This window comes from Chenopodium quinoa, unplaced genomic scaffold (assembly GCF_001683475.1).
Source record: "Chenopodium quinoa cultivar QQ74 unplaced genomic scaffold, ASM168347v1, whole genome shotgun sequence".
NCBI lineage: Eukaryota > Viridiplantae > Streptophyta > Magnoliopsida > Caryophyllales > Amaranthaceae > Chenopodium > Chenopodium quinoa.
This window is the reverse complement of record NW_018744537.1, coordinates 860,531-879,253: the sequence shown is the minus strand read 5'-3', so window position 1 is coordinate 879,253 and position 18,723 is coordinate 860,531. Positions and strand designations below refer to the sequence as shown.

Below are 18,723 nucleotides of genomic sequence, written 5' to 3'. Positions count from 1 at the left end.
CACCGTATGGCGGCCATTGAGTTACTCTTAAATAGTCACAGGTATACCATCTCCTTTAAACTTTAAACTTCTAGTTTCTATGAGATCTTGAAATCTTGAATTATTCTTGGGTTTTGCATTCAATTACGTGATGTCAGGATTTGTTTTGAATAGTTTTAGCACTCTAGGTAGCCAATTGCTTGTGAATTTTAACTCAGAGTAGTATCTATCAGTTTCATTGGTATTTGATACATTTCAATTTATTCTCAAGTTTTTGCATTATATTTTGCTGTGATCATAATTAACATTGAGTTAGCCCTTGTTAGGCATACCTCTGTTCCTCAAACTTTATGGAGTGTAGTTTGTGTACCCTTATGCAGCATTGTTTGTCTACATCTTTTTGAACAATCATTGTTGTTGTTTGCTTCTGTTTGAAGGTGTTATGGCATATCTGTGTAGTGACTATATTAGTTTGAAGTAGTTGGTTTAATAGCAAATTCAGTAATCAAACAGCTCATACACCGACCTCTTCGGCGACCCAATCTACGATTTAACCCTTTTATGGTTCAAGAACGAGCTCTTTCTCCCTCCTTTCGACTCCTTTCGACCTCTTTCTCCCTCCTTTCGACCCAATCTACGATTTAACCCTTTTATGGTTCAAAGTAGATGGATTTACTTCATACAAGAGGAGTTTGATACTTCATGTTATATCAAAGAAGGCCTGAAATTGAACTTTGAGTCAAGTCTAACCTGGAAGATGTTTTACTACTTTCAACTTTAAGTTTTGCTTGATTCAGCTTTAGCTTTTATTATGGAAATTTACTTTTTCCTGAAGCATGGTTTGCTTTTCTTTGTAGCCTTTCTTTGGAATGTTTGGATATGGTGGAACCATTGCGTCTATGCATTTAGGAAGGTATGATAAAGAACTTCTCTTAATTGGTTAATTTGAAGCTTTGATCTTGCAATGTGTTTGTTGGCATCATCTCTGAATTCTGTGCCCTTTGCTAGTCATGCTGTGGTTTTAGCAAAGACCAGAGAGTCCAAGAAGGTTTATTAGCTACGTCTTGATACAGATGCTTTGTTAAAGCGATCTGGTTCTGGTCATAGCTGGAAGGTTATAGTTTTTGTTTTGGAACGTTTTTTTTTTTTTATTTTAATTTTTTTTTTTTAAATTTCCTCTTTAGACAATACTTTGCTGGCCCAGAAGTTAACTTCAATTTCTTTCATTGTTAATTAATTTTCAGGCTGCTGGTGGAATGCGAGATCCGTCAGATTGTGAGATTGAAATGTCACCTCATGGAAGTTTCACTAAGGTACATTTTGTGAAATATTCACTAAGTTAATTCTTTAGTGTGGGGACGTTATTGTGAAACATATCCTCTATCGTCACCTTCAGCAAAATCAACATCTGATTTAAGAAGCAATTAGCAAATTTGTATTATTACTTTTTACAGGAATCATCATAGCTGATAACTTCTTTCCTTTGTTTGTAACTCATGAATTTATGATAGTCAAGCCATGAATAAGTATTCTACAGGTCTACAGATTCCTAAAAATCTTGCAAAATTCTATTCTAATTTGAATTGATAGCTGTGGTACGATATAAAAGATGCTTGTTGAACTTCATAAAGCATAACGACTACTCAAGCCTGTCATGATCTTGGTCTAATTGCTACATTGTTTCAGGACAAACTATATTAGATTAATCTTAACATCTGTTAGAAAGTGATTCGATTCAGACATTAAATGGACATGCTATTGGTTGTAGCCTTTCTAGAAGAGTGATGTTCATAACTTGTGTGATCTGTTCTCTCAAATGTTTCACTGATGTGACTGATCTGCTACATTCATGGGCAGGTTCCCAAATCCCTTTGAATTGTAGATACTATGAAGTATGATTTAGAGAATGTGGAAAGATTCTAGATGCTTAGAACTTTAAGATGTGATGCCGTAAGACATTGTTGCTCATTGTATTCGATCTGTTTAAAACTTCTGCCCTTGAACTTTTGCCCAATGCACTGCAAATTGTTATGAAGCCCAAGTTGAAGCTGCCTGATATATATCAACTCCAGTGCAAGCTCAAGGATATTTATTTCCCTTACATTCAGGCATGCTCATGTTTCATATTATACTAATTTACTGCTTTTCCAAGATCTATGTATCATATTATTTTGGTGAGTGATTAATATGTAGTCTCAGACCCTTAATTCTTATTATAATTATTCTGATTCTTTCCTTGACTTATTTTTTCCTCTTGAGAGTCTTGACTATTGAAGCTCTTTTGATCAGTAAATAACATCTTCAACTCTGGAAGGAGCTTTTGTTCTACCACATCAGTTTTCATTATTAGAAAGTGCTAAAGTGCTTTCTGGTTGTATGTTACTCCCTCTCCTGAGAAATGGTAGCATAACAATCACTTTCAGGTAGCTATATGTTTGTTCTGATCTTACTGTAGTATACAAGGTAGAAGTGAATTTTGACCAATTTAAATAATTCAATATTGTAATTTAGAAAATTTTGCTTGCAGTCCTGTAATTTCTGAAATTCTTCTCTGTATTGAAGCTGTGCAGAAAGTTTTAGATCTTTGACTTGTTATACAATATGTGTAGTCTGTCAAGGAGTGAAAAGTAGTTATTGCCGCCCACCTAGATGTTTTGCATTCTGCAGTGCAAAGTCCTGCATTGTGAGCGTTACTGTGTGTTTGCCATAAGTTAATTGCTATCCATATTAGTCACTTTTGATCATTTTTTGTACTTCTAAAAGTAAATTAAGAGCCTACTGTTGCAGGGTTGAAGAAGGCATCCTGGTTTGGACTTGCTTTTCCCTGTTTGCTTCTGGTTTGTTGCCTAGTTTTCGTTGCTGTCTTGTTCTGGTTTTGGCTGGTTACTGCTGCTGCTGTTCCTTTTACTGCTGCTGTTATGTTTCTGCTGTTCTGCACTGTCAGCACAGCTGTTGTGCTGCTTTCTGCCTGGTGCTATGCATGCCTGGTTCTGGCTGCTGCTGCTGTTCTGCTGAGCTTGTTGCTGTTGGGATAGCTTACTAGTGTTGCTGGTCTCTACTGCTGTTGTTCAGCTGCTGATGTTGGTCGCTTGCCTCTCAAAGATTGTAGTCGTGTAGTTTTCTCAATTAATTTAATTAGTGAAATTTGATTTTGTAACTTTTCCCTTAAAGGGCAATAATGTACAAACCTTCAATTTATATTAATGAAATTCCAATTTAATCTTCTTAATTATTGTTGTTATTATTATTATTATTATTATTATTATTATTATTATTATTATTATTATTATTATTATTATTATTATTATTATTATTATTATTATTATTATTATTATTATTATTATTATTATTATTATTATTATTATTATTATTATTGGCATTAGGGTATAGGGAACCGTGGCATTAGGTATAGGAAACCGTGGCATTAGATATTATAGCTAATGCCATGATAATAATGTTGTCGTTGCATCAGGTGTTGATCTAATGCAACAGATCATTGATGCCGTGGCATTAGGTGTCATATGTCGTTGCATTAGACCTACTGCAACGCCATCAGATGCCACGGTACATGGCCGTTGCATTAGGCCTAATGCCACGGATTTTGACGCCTAATGCAACGGAAATGAGGGTTGCAATAGGTCAAAAATGTAGTAGTGTTTAATCAATTATAATATATTATAAATGGATGTTTGTACATTTTGAACTACTTCATTCGCTCCAAAAAATATTATGATATAAAAAAGTAATTTATATGATAATTATTGAGAGTTATAATCTATTTATTTTTTGAAAAAAAATTATATTTGAATTTGTACATATGAATTATTGGTATTTTATTGAAAATAAAACTCTAAACTAACAATTTTATCCTAAAAATCTATCCAACTTTTATCGAAAATAGAACTCTAAACTAACTTTTTTTTCTTATAAAAGCGAAAAGTTGAAAAGCCAGGCTAAAAGTTTCTTAAAGGTATTTGATCGATAATAAAACTCTAAATTAAAAATTTTAACCCAAAATTGTAACCAGATTTTTTTTGAAATAGTATCCTAAACTAATTCTTTAATCCCACAAACTCTATGTAAATCTATCCAACGTCGCGCGATACTTGTTTTGAGTGGGTTTTAGTTAGTGGGTAATAGGTGGTGGAGGGAACCACTAACAAAAAAAGTGGGTAATAGTGGGTAATTAATAGTTAAATATTACCAAAAAAGGAAAGAAAATTTTTTGTTGCAGATAATAGAGAGCACCCATTTTAGGTAAATGTTGCAGATAATTGCGGGCGGAGGGAGTAATATATTAGGTAGATATGATATAATATATTAGGTAGATTATAAAGATAAGAATATAAGATAAATTTTCTAAGTTTTTTTCCACTAATAATAACATTTACAATAAATTCACTTTTTTTTTTTTATAATTTTTTTTTTAAAATTTTTATTGATTTCGTGTGATTGACATCCTTGGTTAATGCTTATATATATAACCCTTAGGGCTACACATAGCATAACCCTTTTTTTTGGAAAATGATATACATATATAGTCCTTAGGACTACATATAAGCATTAAATACACACTAGAAAATCGTATAAATTTAGAAAATCATAAAAATATAAGCACTAATACACTAATTTACGCGTATTTTTGTCATGAATTCCTAATTTTATAAAATATTCTAGAATATATTTAATGCTTATATATAATTCTTAGGCAAACACATAGCATTAATTTTTTTTTTTCCACGTTAAACATTGTGTCCCTCTTTATTATATCTTTTCTTTATTAATGTCCTAATTACAATTCTCACTTTCAACATCCACGCGAGTTTATGGCTAGGTGTTTTATAATTTCTAAAAAAAATACAGCATCAATTATCAATCTGAAAATTTCTAGAAATAATTTGTTATTAGACATGATAAACATGGTAAATTACGTGCTCGAATCAGTCAGATATCAACAAATAAATTTTCAAAGGTTGGCCTAAAGTATGATATCCTTTTCGTGCCAAATAATGTCACGAGTATTGCGAAGCAACAAATGGAGTTCTTGTTGAAGACTTGTTTACACAATATTCTTGTTCTTGTTTCTCCACCATTTTCATAAGTTCCTCTTGTGCTCTCAAGATTCGAGAAGAAAGTGTGAAGGAAAAGATAAATACATATAAATGCATAATATAGTATAAAAACCAATAATTTTATTTATTTATTTTATAACGTGAAATAAAGAAATGGTATAGTGTCATAACTAAACCTAAAAATGGATGTAGAAATTTTACAAATGATAGGAAGAATGATTATATATGCACCACAGATAAAAATATTTCAGTTCATAAACTTATTAATTCCCACTTACAATTTGTAGGTGGCTTGCCCCTCGTGATCACCAATTTGTAGGTTTTTGAGTGTTGTTAAGTTGTGAGTAATATAAGTAATATGGCTACTATCGGGTATAGCAGCCGTCGTTAGAAACAAGTTTCTCACTCACAAGTCGTAGCTTCGCTCCTCCGCTGTGTCTGTGCTCCCCCCGTGGGTTGGGGGTCGCGTCCTTCGAAAATCCGAATTCGACAGTTCGAAACAAGTTTCTCACGCGACAAGGCAACTGAGAAAACCGAATTCGCCCCAACCTCGAATTCGGATTTTCGAAGGACGCGACCCCCAACCCACGGGGGGAGCACAGACACAGCGGAGGAGCGAAGCTACGACTTGTGAGTGAGAAACTTGTTTCGAACGACGGCTGCTATACCCTTAGAGCAGAGTGAAGCAGAAATGCCCTCGCCCGGGAGGCTGCGGTCAAGATAAATAATAGTACGCACGTACATTCAAAGTTTTTAATGGTTGTGTAGCCGATGCTTTATCGGCCCTTTCAGAACCAACTCACGAATCCACTAAAAGCCCCTCCGAGAACCGCTACCTATTGCAAAGCGGGGGCTTTAGCTTAGGGATTGAGGTAATTCGAAGGCTACACGTGAAAGGATTCTTTAGATGTATGTTGCCCTCCTTGGACATCTGAGAAGGTATACTACCTGACGTAGCAGGACGCGAGGCAAGGCTTATCTGCTCGGGATAGACAGCTTTTTACCCTTGCGCCCTGTGAAAAGGTTGGTGCCCGGAAAAAGACAAGCGTGTAAACGCGTTGATCCAGGGGTATAAAAGGTCCAACTTGCTGTAACTAGAGGAATTTAAAAATTCGCTCTCGGTTACTGGACTGAAGCCGTAAAACCTAGTTCAAAACACCAAAGCCCCAAAAGGGCCCTTGCGAGCCTTAGCCATTTAGGAAAGGGCTCGTTCCGGGGAGATACTTCGGATGAAGAAGGGAAGACCTTACTTTCACACGCATGAAAGCGAACGACGCGACGGGGGTAACCAAATATAGCAGCTGCCAGTCCCTTATTTTCCTTAAAAAACTGGAAAAAAGGGACAGTTCGAAACAAGTTTCTCACGCGACAAGGCAACTGAGAAAACCGAATTCGCCCCAACCTCGAATTCGGATTTTCGAAGGACGCGACCCCCAACCCACGGGGGGAGCACAGACACAGCGGAGGAGCGAAGCTACGACTTGTGAGTGAGAAACTTGTTTTGAACGACGGCTGCTATACCCTTAGAGCAGAGTGAAGCAGAAATGCCCTCGCCCGGGAGGCTGCGGTCAAGATAAATAATAGTACGCACGTACATTCAAAGTTTTTGAAGCTATAAATTCAAGGAATTAAAAGAAACTTTTAACAAAACCTTGAATTTAAAGAAACCTTCCTTGTCGAAGGAGGCAGGAAAGGAACGCCCTCATCCCATTTCCTACCAGAAATGGTAAGGGCGGATAGCAACATTAACCACATTAGCTACATTAAGAAGGAACGCGACCCCCCAACCCCACGGGGGAGAAGTTTACAAAAAATCTATTTAGTAGACTTCATTTCAAAAAGACAGAAGATTCAAGTCTTTTTGAAATCATCGTAAGTGACCATTGAACCATTTCGAGGCTGCCTAATAAGCAGGAACATTCACAACAAGAGGTCATAGACTTATAAGTGTGAATGAATGACTCGGAATGACAAGACGACAATGGTTGTGTAGCCGATGCTTTACCGGCCCTTTCAGAACCAACTCACGAATCCACTAAAAGCCCCTCCGAGAACCGCTACCTATTGCAAAGCGGGGGCTTTAGCTTAGGGATTGAGGTAATTCGAAGGCTACACGTGAAAGGATTCTTTAGATGTATGTTGCCCTCCTTGGACATCTGAGAAGGTATACTACCTGACGTAGCAGGACGCGAGGCAAGGCTTATCTGCTCGGGATAGACAGCTTTTTACCCTTGCGCCCTGTGAAAAGGTTGGTGCCCGGAAAAAGACAAGCGTGTAAACGTGTTGATCCGGGGGTATAAAAGGTCCAACTCGCTGTAACCAGAGGAATTTAAAAATTCGCTCTCGGTTACCGGACTGAAGCCGTAAAACCTAGCTCAAAACACCAAAGCCCCAAAAGGGCCCTTGCGAGCCTTAGCCATTTAGGAAAGGGCTCGTTCCGGGGAGATACTTCGGATGAAGAAGGGAAGACCTTACTTTCACACGCATGAAAGCGAACGACGCGACGGGGGTAACCAAATATAGCAGCTGCCAGTCCCTTATTTTCCTTAAAAAACTGGAAAAAAGGGACAGTTCGAAACAAGTTTCTCACGCGACAAGGCAACTGAGAAAACCGAATTCGCCCCAACCTCAAATTCGGATTTTCGAAGGACGCGACCCCCAATTTCGTTCAAAAAAAGAAAGTTGTGAGTAATACTATTCAACAAAAGCCATTAAAATTAGTTTTATTTTATTTTCATTCTTAATTCACTTGAGGGTACACCAACTCAACCAATCTTTGCTTGATTATGCTGCATACTATATGAGTAAAAATGATACGGAGTACTTGTATATACTGGTAAAAATTGTGTAAAACCAATAAACCATGACTATTGACTAAACTTCATTATTCTAAACAAAGTGGGGAAAAGTAGAGGTGATCATTGGGCGGGCCGGGCCGGGCCGAAGCTAAAAAAATTTGCCCACTTCTCGGGCCGGGCCAAGCTTCGGGCCGAATTTTTTGTGCCCAAACCCGCACAAAGTGGTCGGGCCGTGCGGGCTTTTCGGGCCATTTTCGGGCCGGGTCTAAAAAATCAACTAAATATGCTTTAAAACGCATTCCCAAACCCGCCCAAAAAAATAAAAATTTCGGGCCAAAATTTCTGCCCAAAGCCCGCCCAAAATCGGGCCGGGCCATACTTGATCAGGTCTAGGGAAAAGTAAACGTTAACCAGTGTTGTGTATATTCGTGAGTCGTGAGATCCTAAAACCCTTTTTTTGGAGCTCCAAAAATGGCGAAAATACTCACACTCCTAACAATTCTTCTTCTGAATCTAACTCATTCTCTCTCATTCTCCCCAGAAAACCCTACAAATCGTCGAATTCTAGTTCTTCTCGATGATTTCGCCATTAAATCTTCTCACTCTTTGTTCTTCGATTCCCTTCTTTCACGTAATTATCAGCTCGATTTCAAGCTCGCAGATGATCCTAAACTTGCTTTACAGCGTTACGGACAGTTTTTGTACGACGGTCTCATCATCTTCGCTCCTTACATCGATCGTAATCTCTTCTTCAACTTTCAATTTTGTTTTGGAATTTTAGCGTTTTTTTTTTTGGATTTTTGGTTGATTTTTTGTGATTTTATTTGAAGGTTTTGGAGGTTCGATTAATCAGGCAGCGGTGCTTGAATTTGTTGATTCTGGACGTGATTTGATTGTTGCTGTTGATGTGAATTCGTCTGATTTGATTCGCGAAATTGCAACAGAATGTGGTGTTGATTTCGATGATGTGAGCTTATTTTCTTAATTAATCTCCATTTTTTCCGATTTATCTGTTTTAATTACCTGCTGTAAGTGTGCAATTAGCTTTTAGTATTCTGAAATGGTCACATTTGGCTGTTAGTTAAACTAATTTTATGATCTTTAATCATAATTTCTTTCATCAATTGCAATCTACATCTACATTTCTATGATCTGTGTATTGTTCGTTTTGTTTTGTATAATGCAGTATGGTACATTTGTCTTGTCCTGGCCCTAGACATTTTGGATAGTGTTATTTCAAACTCGTATAGTTAGTTCTGTTTAGATTCGAGGGAAAAAGAGAATGAGTAAACATACTATGAGTTCAGCGAATCAGTGTTATTTTAACTCGTATAGTTAGTTCTGTGTATATGCAAGGAAAAGAGAACGAGTAAACGTAGTATGAATTCTGCGAATCATTAAGGCGCACAGTATTCTTTTCTTCTCAACGGAAATGCCAAATGATTCGTTTTTGCATAAACTGATTTAGTATGAGTATGACCTTAATTTTACGTTTTTCTTTTACCATTTTATCATGTATGTATGTAGTTGGCGAACTTTCTGTTATCTGTGTGACCCTATAAAGAAGTCAGTGCACATATCTTTTGGGCTGTGTTTTTGTTTTTCGAGCAAGTTATCACTTTCTTCCTGATTTGATTTCTGTATGGCTCTAGGACCCTGCAGCGATGGTTATTGATCACACAAGCTATGCATTGTCAGAATTTGAAGGTGATCATACACTGATTGCTAGTGATGAATTTATCGCATCAGATGTCATATTAGGGAGCAAGAAAATTGAGGCAAGTCAATCCATTATTGTAATATGTGACATATGCTTTTAGTGATTTGAGGTGGCTGTAAATGCTTGTGCAGCTTATATCTCTATTCATGTGGGTCATCTATGCGTCTTATTATAGTGCATTGCTTCTTTGGTTTCTACTTAAATAATGACTAACAGTAATGTTCAGTAATTAACGTGTATGTTCTGTCTGGGTTTCCTGCCGAAGTTTTTTCAGAGTTGTTGCTTATAGTTTATGCTGCTTTAAACTATACTTGTTTCATGGGTTTCTATGATATACATTTTGCTAACATAAACGATCTGGAATTCTGGAGTTAATTTCATTGATTAGTGGTGGGTGATTCTAACATGAATATGCTCCAGGCTGCAGTACTTTTCCAGGGGACTGGTCATTCAGTAAATCCTTCTAACAGCCATGTAAGTTACGCTCTATTGACCTTGTAATGTTGAAAGATGTGTTTGGCATTCGGTCATCAATCGATTATGTTTCAACTTATTGTCTTATTTTATTGTGTCTCTGCAACTCTGATAGGTGTTGCAAGTTCTCTCCGCTTCACCATCTGCTTATTTGGCTAATCCTTTGTCCAAGTTATCAAGTGCCCCAACATTTACTGGACCCAGAATATCGTTGGTTTCAGTTGTGCAGGTATTTTACTGCTCTTTATTCTTCTGATTTTCCTAATAGATAAGCTATGTAAGTAAAGGCTAAATTTGTCATGAACATTGATAGCTGTTTTTCATTTGTTCTTGTTAGGCAAGAAACAATGCTCGTATTCTGATATCAGGCTCACTTAAACTTTTCAGTGACCGGTAAACTTGTTTGCCTCTGTAACATATTGTTCTTTTAGCTGTTGAAGGTCTGTATTGTTTTTTGTTGATTACAGAAATTCTGTTTCTTTGTTCAGATTTTTGAGATCAGGAGTGCAAAAGGCTGGTAGCTTGACTAGGTAAATAGAGCTTTGATTTGGATTTTTCAGGCTTAATAGCATTTTATGTAGAGACAATAAAACAACTATCTAGCGATTCTTGTCATTAATTCAATCAGTTGCTCCACTGAGCATTTGCAGTTTTTAACCTTTTTTGTAAGGTTTCCGGTAATGATGGTGAAATTAAAGCTTTACTTTCTCAATTCTGATGAAAGTTACTAGGAGAGTCTAAAGCAAAGTAGCTCTAGTAAGAATACATAAGAACTGATCACCCTAAATAAGATCCATTGTTGTCCAAGATGCATTAGTGATTTTTGTGGTTGCTTTCAAAATTTAGTACATATGTTGTTTATTTTAGCCACTTTTGGGCTTGTTGCAAATTTTCTTATTATTGGATCCGTAAGTAAATCTAAATCCTTGCATATGTCTATGTAACTACTTCCTCTTTCATAAAGTCGATGGTTTCTGTGAGGACCATTTTTTTTTTTATCAGGATGTTTCCGTATATTTGGGCACTGAAATGCAAGTGGAATATCTAATGCAACAATTTTCTCAGTGGTTTGTGTGATATTTTGACAAAGCCTTTGAAACATTATTGGACAATCATTGTTTTGCTAGCACATTCATCATTCACGTATTTAACTATCTATCTCATGCATGTCAGTGATAGGACCTGAATTTGTTTTTAAAAAATTATTTATGACTAGATGCTCAGGTCTTTGCTTCCTTTATTTTCTTCACCGTGTTTACTGCATACCTTTCTGGGAAATATTGTTTGGCATCTGTGCTAGCATCTCTTCTGATCAATACATCCTGCTTACTTCCTTGGAATATGATTTGAAGTAAATTTTTATTTGTATAAGCGGAAATGCTTCTTGTTGTAACAGATTTGACAAATCCGGTAATGAGCAGTTTGTGACTGAACTTAGCAAATGGATTTTCCATGAAAGAGGTCATCTCAAGGTGTGTCATTTTTTTCTTGCTATGTATGCTCAATTTTATGCTCTTAATTTAATGTTATCTCTTCTATAGAAAGTTAATGATGTTTCTTTTGTGTCAAAGATATTACAAATGTAAGCTTTGGAAGCATGATCACTGACCAGACACTTGATTTTACAGGCTGTAAATGTAAGACACCACAAGACAGGACAAACAGATGAACCTTCAATATATAGGATCACTGATGACCTGGTAATTTATTTTTGCTTCACATTTTACCTGTTCCTCAATCTATTCTGCAAAATGCAATCAACTGAACTGGTTTTTCTGTTACTGCTTGAATTTGCAAAGGAATATTCTGTTGAGATTTATGAATGGTCTGGAGTGAACTGGGAGCCGTATGTAACTGATGATGTTCAAGTGCAATTCTACATGATGAGCCCTTATGTGTTAAAGACATTATCAACTGATAAGAAGGTGCTTATCTACATATCTATTTCGCTTGTGTATTTATTTCAGCTTTTCCTTGGTAAATAGTCACCAACTCACCACTGTTTTGCAGGGTCTTTATTATACTTCATTCAAGGTGCCAGATGTATATGGTGTTTTCCAGTTCAAAGTTGAGTACCAGAGGCTCGGATATACAAGCTTGTCTCTAGCAAAGCAGGTATATAAGATTATTACTAGTATAGATTTCATTGTGTGCTAAGCTATGAACAGCTGGAGAAACCCTTTTTATATACTCAAAGCTATAAAATCATAATATTCTCAAGTTTCTGTGAAGTCATAGCTAATTGTGTGTTGGAATTTGGTCGTGCACATTTAGACGTTTATTAGTGCTACTCATAGTACTTCCTTTGTTTCATAATATTTAGTGTCTGTATTCTTTTTTGATTCTTATTAATTTGTGACATCATATTCATATAAGCTCTTGTTATGTTATTGACACTTGACAGCTGTGCACTTCACCATGGTTTAATTTTTTCTCTTTTGATTGCAGATTCCTGTACGACATTTCAGACACAATGAATTTGAAAGATTTATAACTGCTGCATATCCCTATTATGGTTCATGCTTTTCAATGGTACAGCATAAACCCAATAATGACCACCTGCATACCGTTCCTGTTTTTGGCTAAGATATTTTTTATCAGTGCATTTTTTAGTGCTACTGTATATTATTGTCATGTTTTTTTGCTTCCGTTTTGGTTCTCTTTTCTGTGAGATTTTATTTGGCTAATTTTAAATGAAGTATGAGGTTTGTTGTAGATTAATCTCATTATCTTTTCCTCAATGCAGATGGCTGGCTTCTTCGTCTTCACACTTGTTCATCTCTATAGCAAGTAAGAGTAGCATGACAATTTTGGCTGGCGATATACATCGGTTCATCCCAAGTTCTGTTCTTATTTGTAGTCCTAGTATTGCACTCAATGTGTGCACAAATATCAGACAAAATGTAGAAATCAATCTTAGAAAGAAATCACCTCTGTAGAAAATTTGATCTTATTTTTTACTGGAGAAATTTTAATTCAAGGCTTTAATCATTGTTACACAATATGATGAAAAGAAATGCTAGATAGGAAGTTAAAAAAGCTGTTTGTAGTATTGTGCATGGCGGCGATGTAGTGTAGGTGGCTTCAACTTCAAGTCATCATACCTGAACTTTTTAACTATTGATAGTCATTGACATTGTCTGATGGTTGTTAAATAACGATATAACTGACAAAGTACTCCGTTTTAACTTATCTCATAAACTGTATCTGATAAACTATATGCAGTTTGGAGTAAAGTAGATTGTTTTTGGTAGGGATCAAATTTGCTTAGCTTCCTTAATTTTTCTCGTCTGAACGTGTCGAGCAGTATTGTTGCTTTAATATACAATGTCTAGCAGGTAGCAGCCAAAGGGTCCAAACTGTGTTAAATCCATCTAGAAGACGATAATTAAGAGACTGTTAAAGATTTGATAACATCAGCTTATATTTTGTATGGAGACAAAGGCCTGGCCTGAATTCTTCTTTCTTTGTTGATATATTTGCAGTTAACTAAGCTGCCTCCTCATTTTCGAAAAATTTAACATTCAATTGCCGAAGCTTAGATATAGTACAGACCGTCTTACCACTAATTTTTTTCCCCGCAAATAAGCTTTGGAAAATTATAAACAGCAGCTGATCAAATTCTCAAGTACAGGATCCAAGCAATTCAGAACAGTCCAACACGAATAAGATTGATGTTCGAGCTTAAGATAATTGAACTGAGATGCAAGAATAAAAGCTTGATTGCATCAAAAAGCACCAACACTGAAACACACATTTGCAGGGACAACAATTACGCCCTCTAGAACAGCTACTGTAATGAAATCAAAATGGCGAGAAAGCACATGTACACTCACCCCCTAAGATCTATGCACAATCAACGTAAATGATACTATTCACTATTGCCTCTAAATTCTCGAAGTAGTCGTACAAAAAAAGTTCGTGTCAGTCTTCCTCTTCAAAAATCCCACGTTTTGTCCTTCTTGACTCCCAAGATGGTAGACATCCCAAGTAGTGTGAATGTAAAAATAAGGAAGAAATTGATTCCTCCTTCTGAGACGTTGAGAAGGATGAAAAGCAGCTAAAGGGTCGTAGGTGCTTCTTTTCGTTTTCATATACTTCGAGATGGGGTTCCGGAATAGTAGATGCCTTGAGACTTTCTGGTAGTATGCAGTTGCAGACTGAACCTATCATCATAACAGTGTATCAGATTGATAAGTGCTAAGCCCCATCACAAACGAGAGATCAACGATTGCATTGAAACAAAAATCCCATAAACACAATGCAGGTTGCAGGGTGATCTCTCCAAATCAGAGGATTAAGAAGTACTGACTAATTCTACAGGCAAAGCTACTGAATATCGATTATCTATTTTCTACTAATATTATGTGTACATGTTTTGAATTTGAATTAATATTGGTGATGCCATAGTCTAGAACAACATGTTAGACTTACTTGTTATAGTGAGACTATCATTCTTCATATCAATCAATAAATATACCAGTTAAAAAGATGCATTTATCCAAAAACACTTATATCAGATAGTCGGTTAAAAAGATGCATTTATCCAAAAACACTTATATCAGATAGTCGTGGTAGGGAGACGGGGGACGGAAATAAAAGGCTAGGTACAAATCTACATACCTATTCTAGCAAGTCGATTAACCCATTTAGGGATCTTCTTTCCTGTTAACTTGTGACAGATATCGTCGCAGAAATGGTTGCAATTCTTGACGATCAAGTGATAGGTATCACCATGATAATTTCGTGATTGTTGCTCCATGAAATCCCTGACTTCACTAGGCTCTAGAGATGTTGTTCCCATGAATATCGCTTTTCTAAACTTGAAACCAGGGCATTGCCGAGGTTCAACCTCAAATACACCACTTGTGGGGAAGTCATGAGCGCCAAAAGCGTACTCCGAGCCATTAACTGTCAAACAAAAGAGATCAAATTTCAGCATCTAACAATTCAAAAGTAAATGACTATGCATCAGCAAGCAAATCTGGGCTATATGTGCTAACTGCTATTCTGCTAATCATCTGGGAAAGGCAGCTTAATGATCACTAAAAGTGCAATTTGTACCTACATACATGGTGATGAATTTTCCTGAAATAACTCCCTCGAAACCATGAAGCAACTATAGGAGACTTCCCCTTTCTTTTGCTTATAGTCGACAAACACTTGGGTATTGTACCAATTACCAAAGCTGAGCTCTATTAACATCAGCTTTATTAGCTCTATTCTAAGATTGAAACATTGAAAGATGAGCTCTATAGCAAGAAATTCGCTAAATTCACAATTATCCTAAGATGATTATGTCCACTAACAAGTAACAAAGTCTATCAAACTGGTTTCACAAAATCATAAATCGATACAAGTCTATAAAAAGATCAATCAATTAAGTTCTATTATAGTAGAAGAAAAGCTAACCTTCAACACCAGTGTGATATATACCAACTCCTGCCCAATACATGTAGCCATTGATTGGTGTTAAATCATAAACATTTAGGTAGACCGGAGCAAAGCCTGGACCGGTATCAGCTGATTTTACCTTGGGGAACATACAAAAACGAGAGGCAAATTTTCCTCTACTACGACCAGATTTACCACTCGACGAACCATTTTTGGATTCTCGTTTCATATTTTCTACGAGGATGAGAATCTATGAAACGAGGAATTCCTTGATGAGTAGTTACAACCTGCAAAATAGAATGGCATCACAGCTTAACAATCAGAAACACGCACACGCAGACGACAGAGGCACTATCTAACACAGATCAGGCAGACAGGCACTAAGAGTAATTGGGTTTTTTCTTCAGCTTATTGACTTAGGAAACATAGCTTGCAATAACATCATTCACTAATATAATTACTTATACATTTAGTTGCTACTTGCACAATCATGTTGCACTATAGATGCTTCTTATTTATCAGCAATCTGTTTATCAATCAATCATATCATTAAAATTTCAGTTTATGTGCGAATCATACAGATTTTGAGAAGCAAGATGTTCAAACACAGTGCATATGCATCATCTGCTTCAGACAATAAAACATACAACACAAAAACTTCCTCATTTTTCATGAAAAAAACATGATTTTGTACAAGTTACAATGCTACATCTTGAATCAGCAGATTAAACCAAATAACCAGCAGATCCCAGAGATAATATTATTGGGAACCCAATTTCAGATCCCAGAAAGCAAAATGCAGCTTTAATAAAAGCATATCAGCTTCAAAAATCCCAGAAAAAAATTTGCAAGAAAAAAAGAAAATGTTCTTGAATTTATCCCCCCAAAAAATTCAACATTTTGCATCTAATTTTCTACAAATCATGAGCAATGCCAGTAAATATAATTCTTGCCAAAAAAACTCAAATTCAAGATGAACCCATTTTCAAACCCCCAGATATTAACATAAACATGAATAAATAAATAAAAAATAATAATTTTCCTTGATTTCATTGGAATAAGAACAAGAAATGCAATTTCAAGAAATACCCATTTGAAAAAATAAAAAATTAGAGAGACCCATATTTACCTTTAAATCAAGGAAGAACCACCATCAAGGTTGCAGAGAAATGCCCGGTTGTACATATACTTTTGCCAACTATGCAAATCAAATCATAATCATATCTTTACATAATTATCATATTTCCCATAATTCTATCTTAACACCGGTTCACCAACCTAGTGCAGACCCGCCATTTATGTATCTTTTATAAACTTCCTTTTTTTAACTTCTTTTTTTGGGATTTTCAGAGCTTAATTAATAAGCACCTGAGAGTGAAAGTTCCTGTGAATTAAAACCCACCCATTTTCCTGACAAAAATGACTATATAAAATTAAAATCATAAAAAAAAATTACATAAAAAAAAAATTAAATTAAAGAAGGCTGTTTTTAGCTTCTGCCCAAGAATTTCATCCCTTTAATCTTCTTTATTAAAGAAAGGTCCCCTCAACTAGGAAAAAGGAAACAACCCCATGAGATAATAATATGATACATGTGTATGTCTTAATAAAATGTTTCAATTTTTATAGTATGATAATAAGATAAGAAAAATACAAAAGAAGACCCCTTTACATTATTTTTGTTCTACAGCACATTTATATGGATTTTTCCTAACTATCTTCCTTGGATGATTCCTTGGACATAATAATGTCCTCTTCCTAAAATGTTAATAGATAATTAACTGAAGTGTGATGTGATGGAAACTTCTAATAGAGGAACTTCTTGATCCAATGGAATTTTATTTATTTTCCTACTTCTTCGGCTTCTTACAAATTGCCTTATTTTATATTGGAGTATTCTTAAATAACCGTATCATTTCCTATTTATCTAATATGATTTTTTTAAAAATTATTATTCTAGAGTAGTTAACTAAACAACGGAGATAGATACGTTGTAGGCTTAAGTTTCTCTTATTGATGCTCTATTGTATTTTGAAATGAAACCTTATTAGACTTGTGTATAGTCACATTCTTCTCCAACATGAGCTTATGCTTGGCTTGGTAAGATTTAAATGTTTAATTGAAAATAATGAAGTTTTTAATCACTACAAGATATGTGGCTTTTATCACTTAATTATAGATAATCAGCTTGTTGGAACAATTTAGAAACTACAACTACTATACCAACGAAAATTTATTGGTCACAAAGTATCTTGTACTCTTATAGTTATGTAAAAGCGAGCATTTTGAAGCTACAAACTCTAAATAATACTAAGTACTTGTATCTTTTAATGCCAATACACCCAACATCAAGTAATTATGAGCTTCGCTTAAATTTGATTTATACGGTTATACCAAACTCACTCGTAGAAAATTTTCTTTAATATGAACCTTCAATCCTTCATCTTACCTCAAACACAAAAGATGACCATTAAATAACACATACACATCCTAAACATGAACCCTCTATTATTCTGAAATCTTTTATAGATCTATACCTATTTATTAATCAGAATGTTTAAGGGTGCAATTCCCTAGGGAATTTCAACAAGAAGTTGGTCAATCTTCAAACTTGGTAAATGACATAGGATTTGAGTAAATACAGAGTTAGTAATAATTAAAGCCGGCAGCAAAAGCAAGCAATGGTAATTGGTAAGGACAAAAAGCATTGGAGCTTAAGCTTTTTTGTCTGATTTGCTTCTAATTCTCTTTGATTTTATTTGATTATGCTTTTCATGATTGTTTTCACTTTCCTATAATGTCGCTCTTGCTTAAAATATTAGAGCGTGGGCCCCATATTATTTTTTTTTCCTTCTGTTCATTTATTTTTAGGATGATAATAATAATGTTAGGTGCAAAAGAAAGTTGCAAATCATTATGAAACTAAATTATTGTGTAGAATTTGAGTTTTCATATTATCCACAAACAAACGAAAACAAATAATGGAGCTATTTATATCATTAACATGAAATTATTCATTTTTGGCTAATTAGCTAATGTAACATTGCTCTACATCTTTTAAGAGTTTGAATAGAATATGATTTACTAGTGTACTACTAGTATTAAAGTATGTTAAATAAGAAATTAGAAGTAAAATAATCTGAAATTAGTATTTATTATACATTCATACTGTAGTACAAGTCGCCAAACCTCAATTAGGCAGGTTTGGTTATGAGAGACGTGGACGAAAAAAGAGGTTTAATTACTTTAAACTCTAATGAGAGTGCTTCGTTGAGAGAGGTTTGAG

General features: G+C 35.3%; 2 protein-coding genes across 2 annotated transcripts; one reads left to right on the top strand and one right to left on the bottom strand.

Annotated features, from left to right (window-relative positions):
• Nucleotides 1–8,257: 8,257 nt before the first annotated feature.
• Nucleotides 8,258–13,172, top strand: LOC110698497 (dolichyl-diphosphooligosaccharide--protein glycosyltransferase 48 kDa subunit-like). The gene is made up of 13 exons (XM_021875938.1): nucleotides 8,258–8,588; nucleotides 8,680–8,816; nucleotides 9,502–9,627; nucleotides 9,990–10,043; nucleotides 10,159–10,272; nucleotides 10,381–10,436; nucleotides 10,532–10,573; nucleotides 11,440–11,515; nucleotides 11,672–11,743; nucleotides 11,843–11,968; nucleotides 12,054–12,158; nucleotides 12,492–12,575; nucleotides 12,790–13,172. The coding sequence occupies exons 1-13, from the start codon at nucleotides 8,321–8,323 to the stop codon at nucleotides 12,835–12,837; spliced, it is 1,308 nt and encodes a 435-aa protein (XP_021731630.1). The 5' UTR covers nucleotides 8,258–8,320; the 3' UTR covers nucleotides 12,838–13,172.
• Nucleotides 13,173–13,628: 456 nt separating this feature from the next.
• Nucleotides 13,629–17,259, bottom strand: LOC110698496 (deSI-like protein At4g17486). The gene is made up of 4 exons (XM_021875937.1): nucleotides 16,567–17,259; nucleotides 15,456–15,724; nucleotides 14,667–14,954; nucleotides 13,629–14,209 (listed from the first exon to the last, which is right to left on the bottom strand). The coding sequence occupies exons 2-4, from the start codon at nucleotides 15,664–15,666 to the stop codon at nucleotides 13,968–13,970; spliced, it is 741 nt and encodes a 246-aa protein (XP_021731629.1). The 5' UTR covers nucleotides 15,667–15,724; nucleotides 16,567–17,259; the 3' UTR covers nucleotides 13,629–13,967.
• Nucleotides 17,260–18,723: the final 1,464 nt, after the last annotated feature.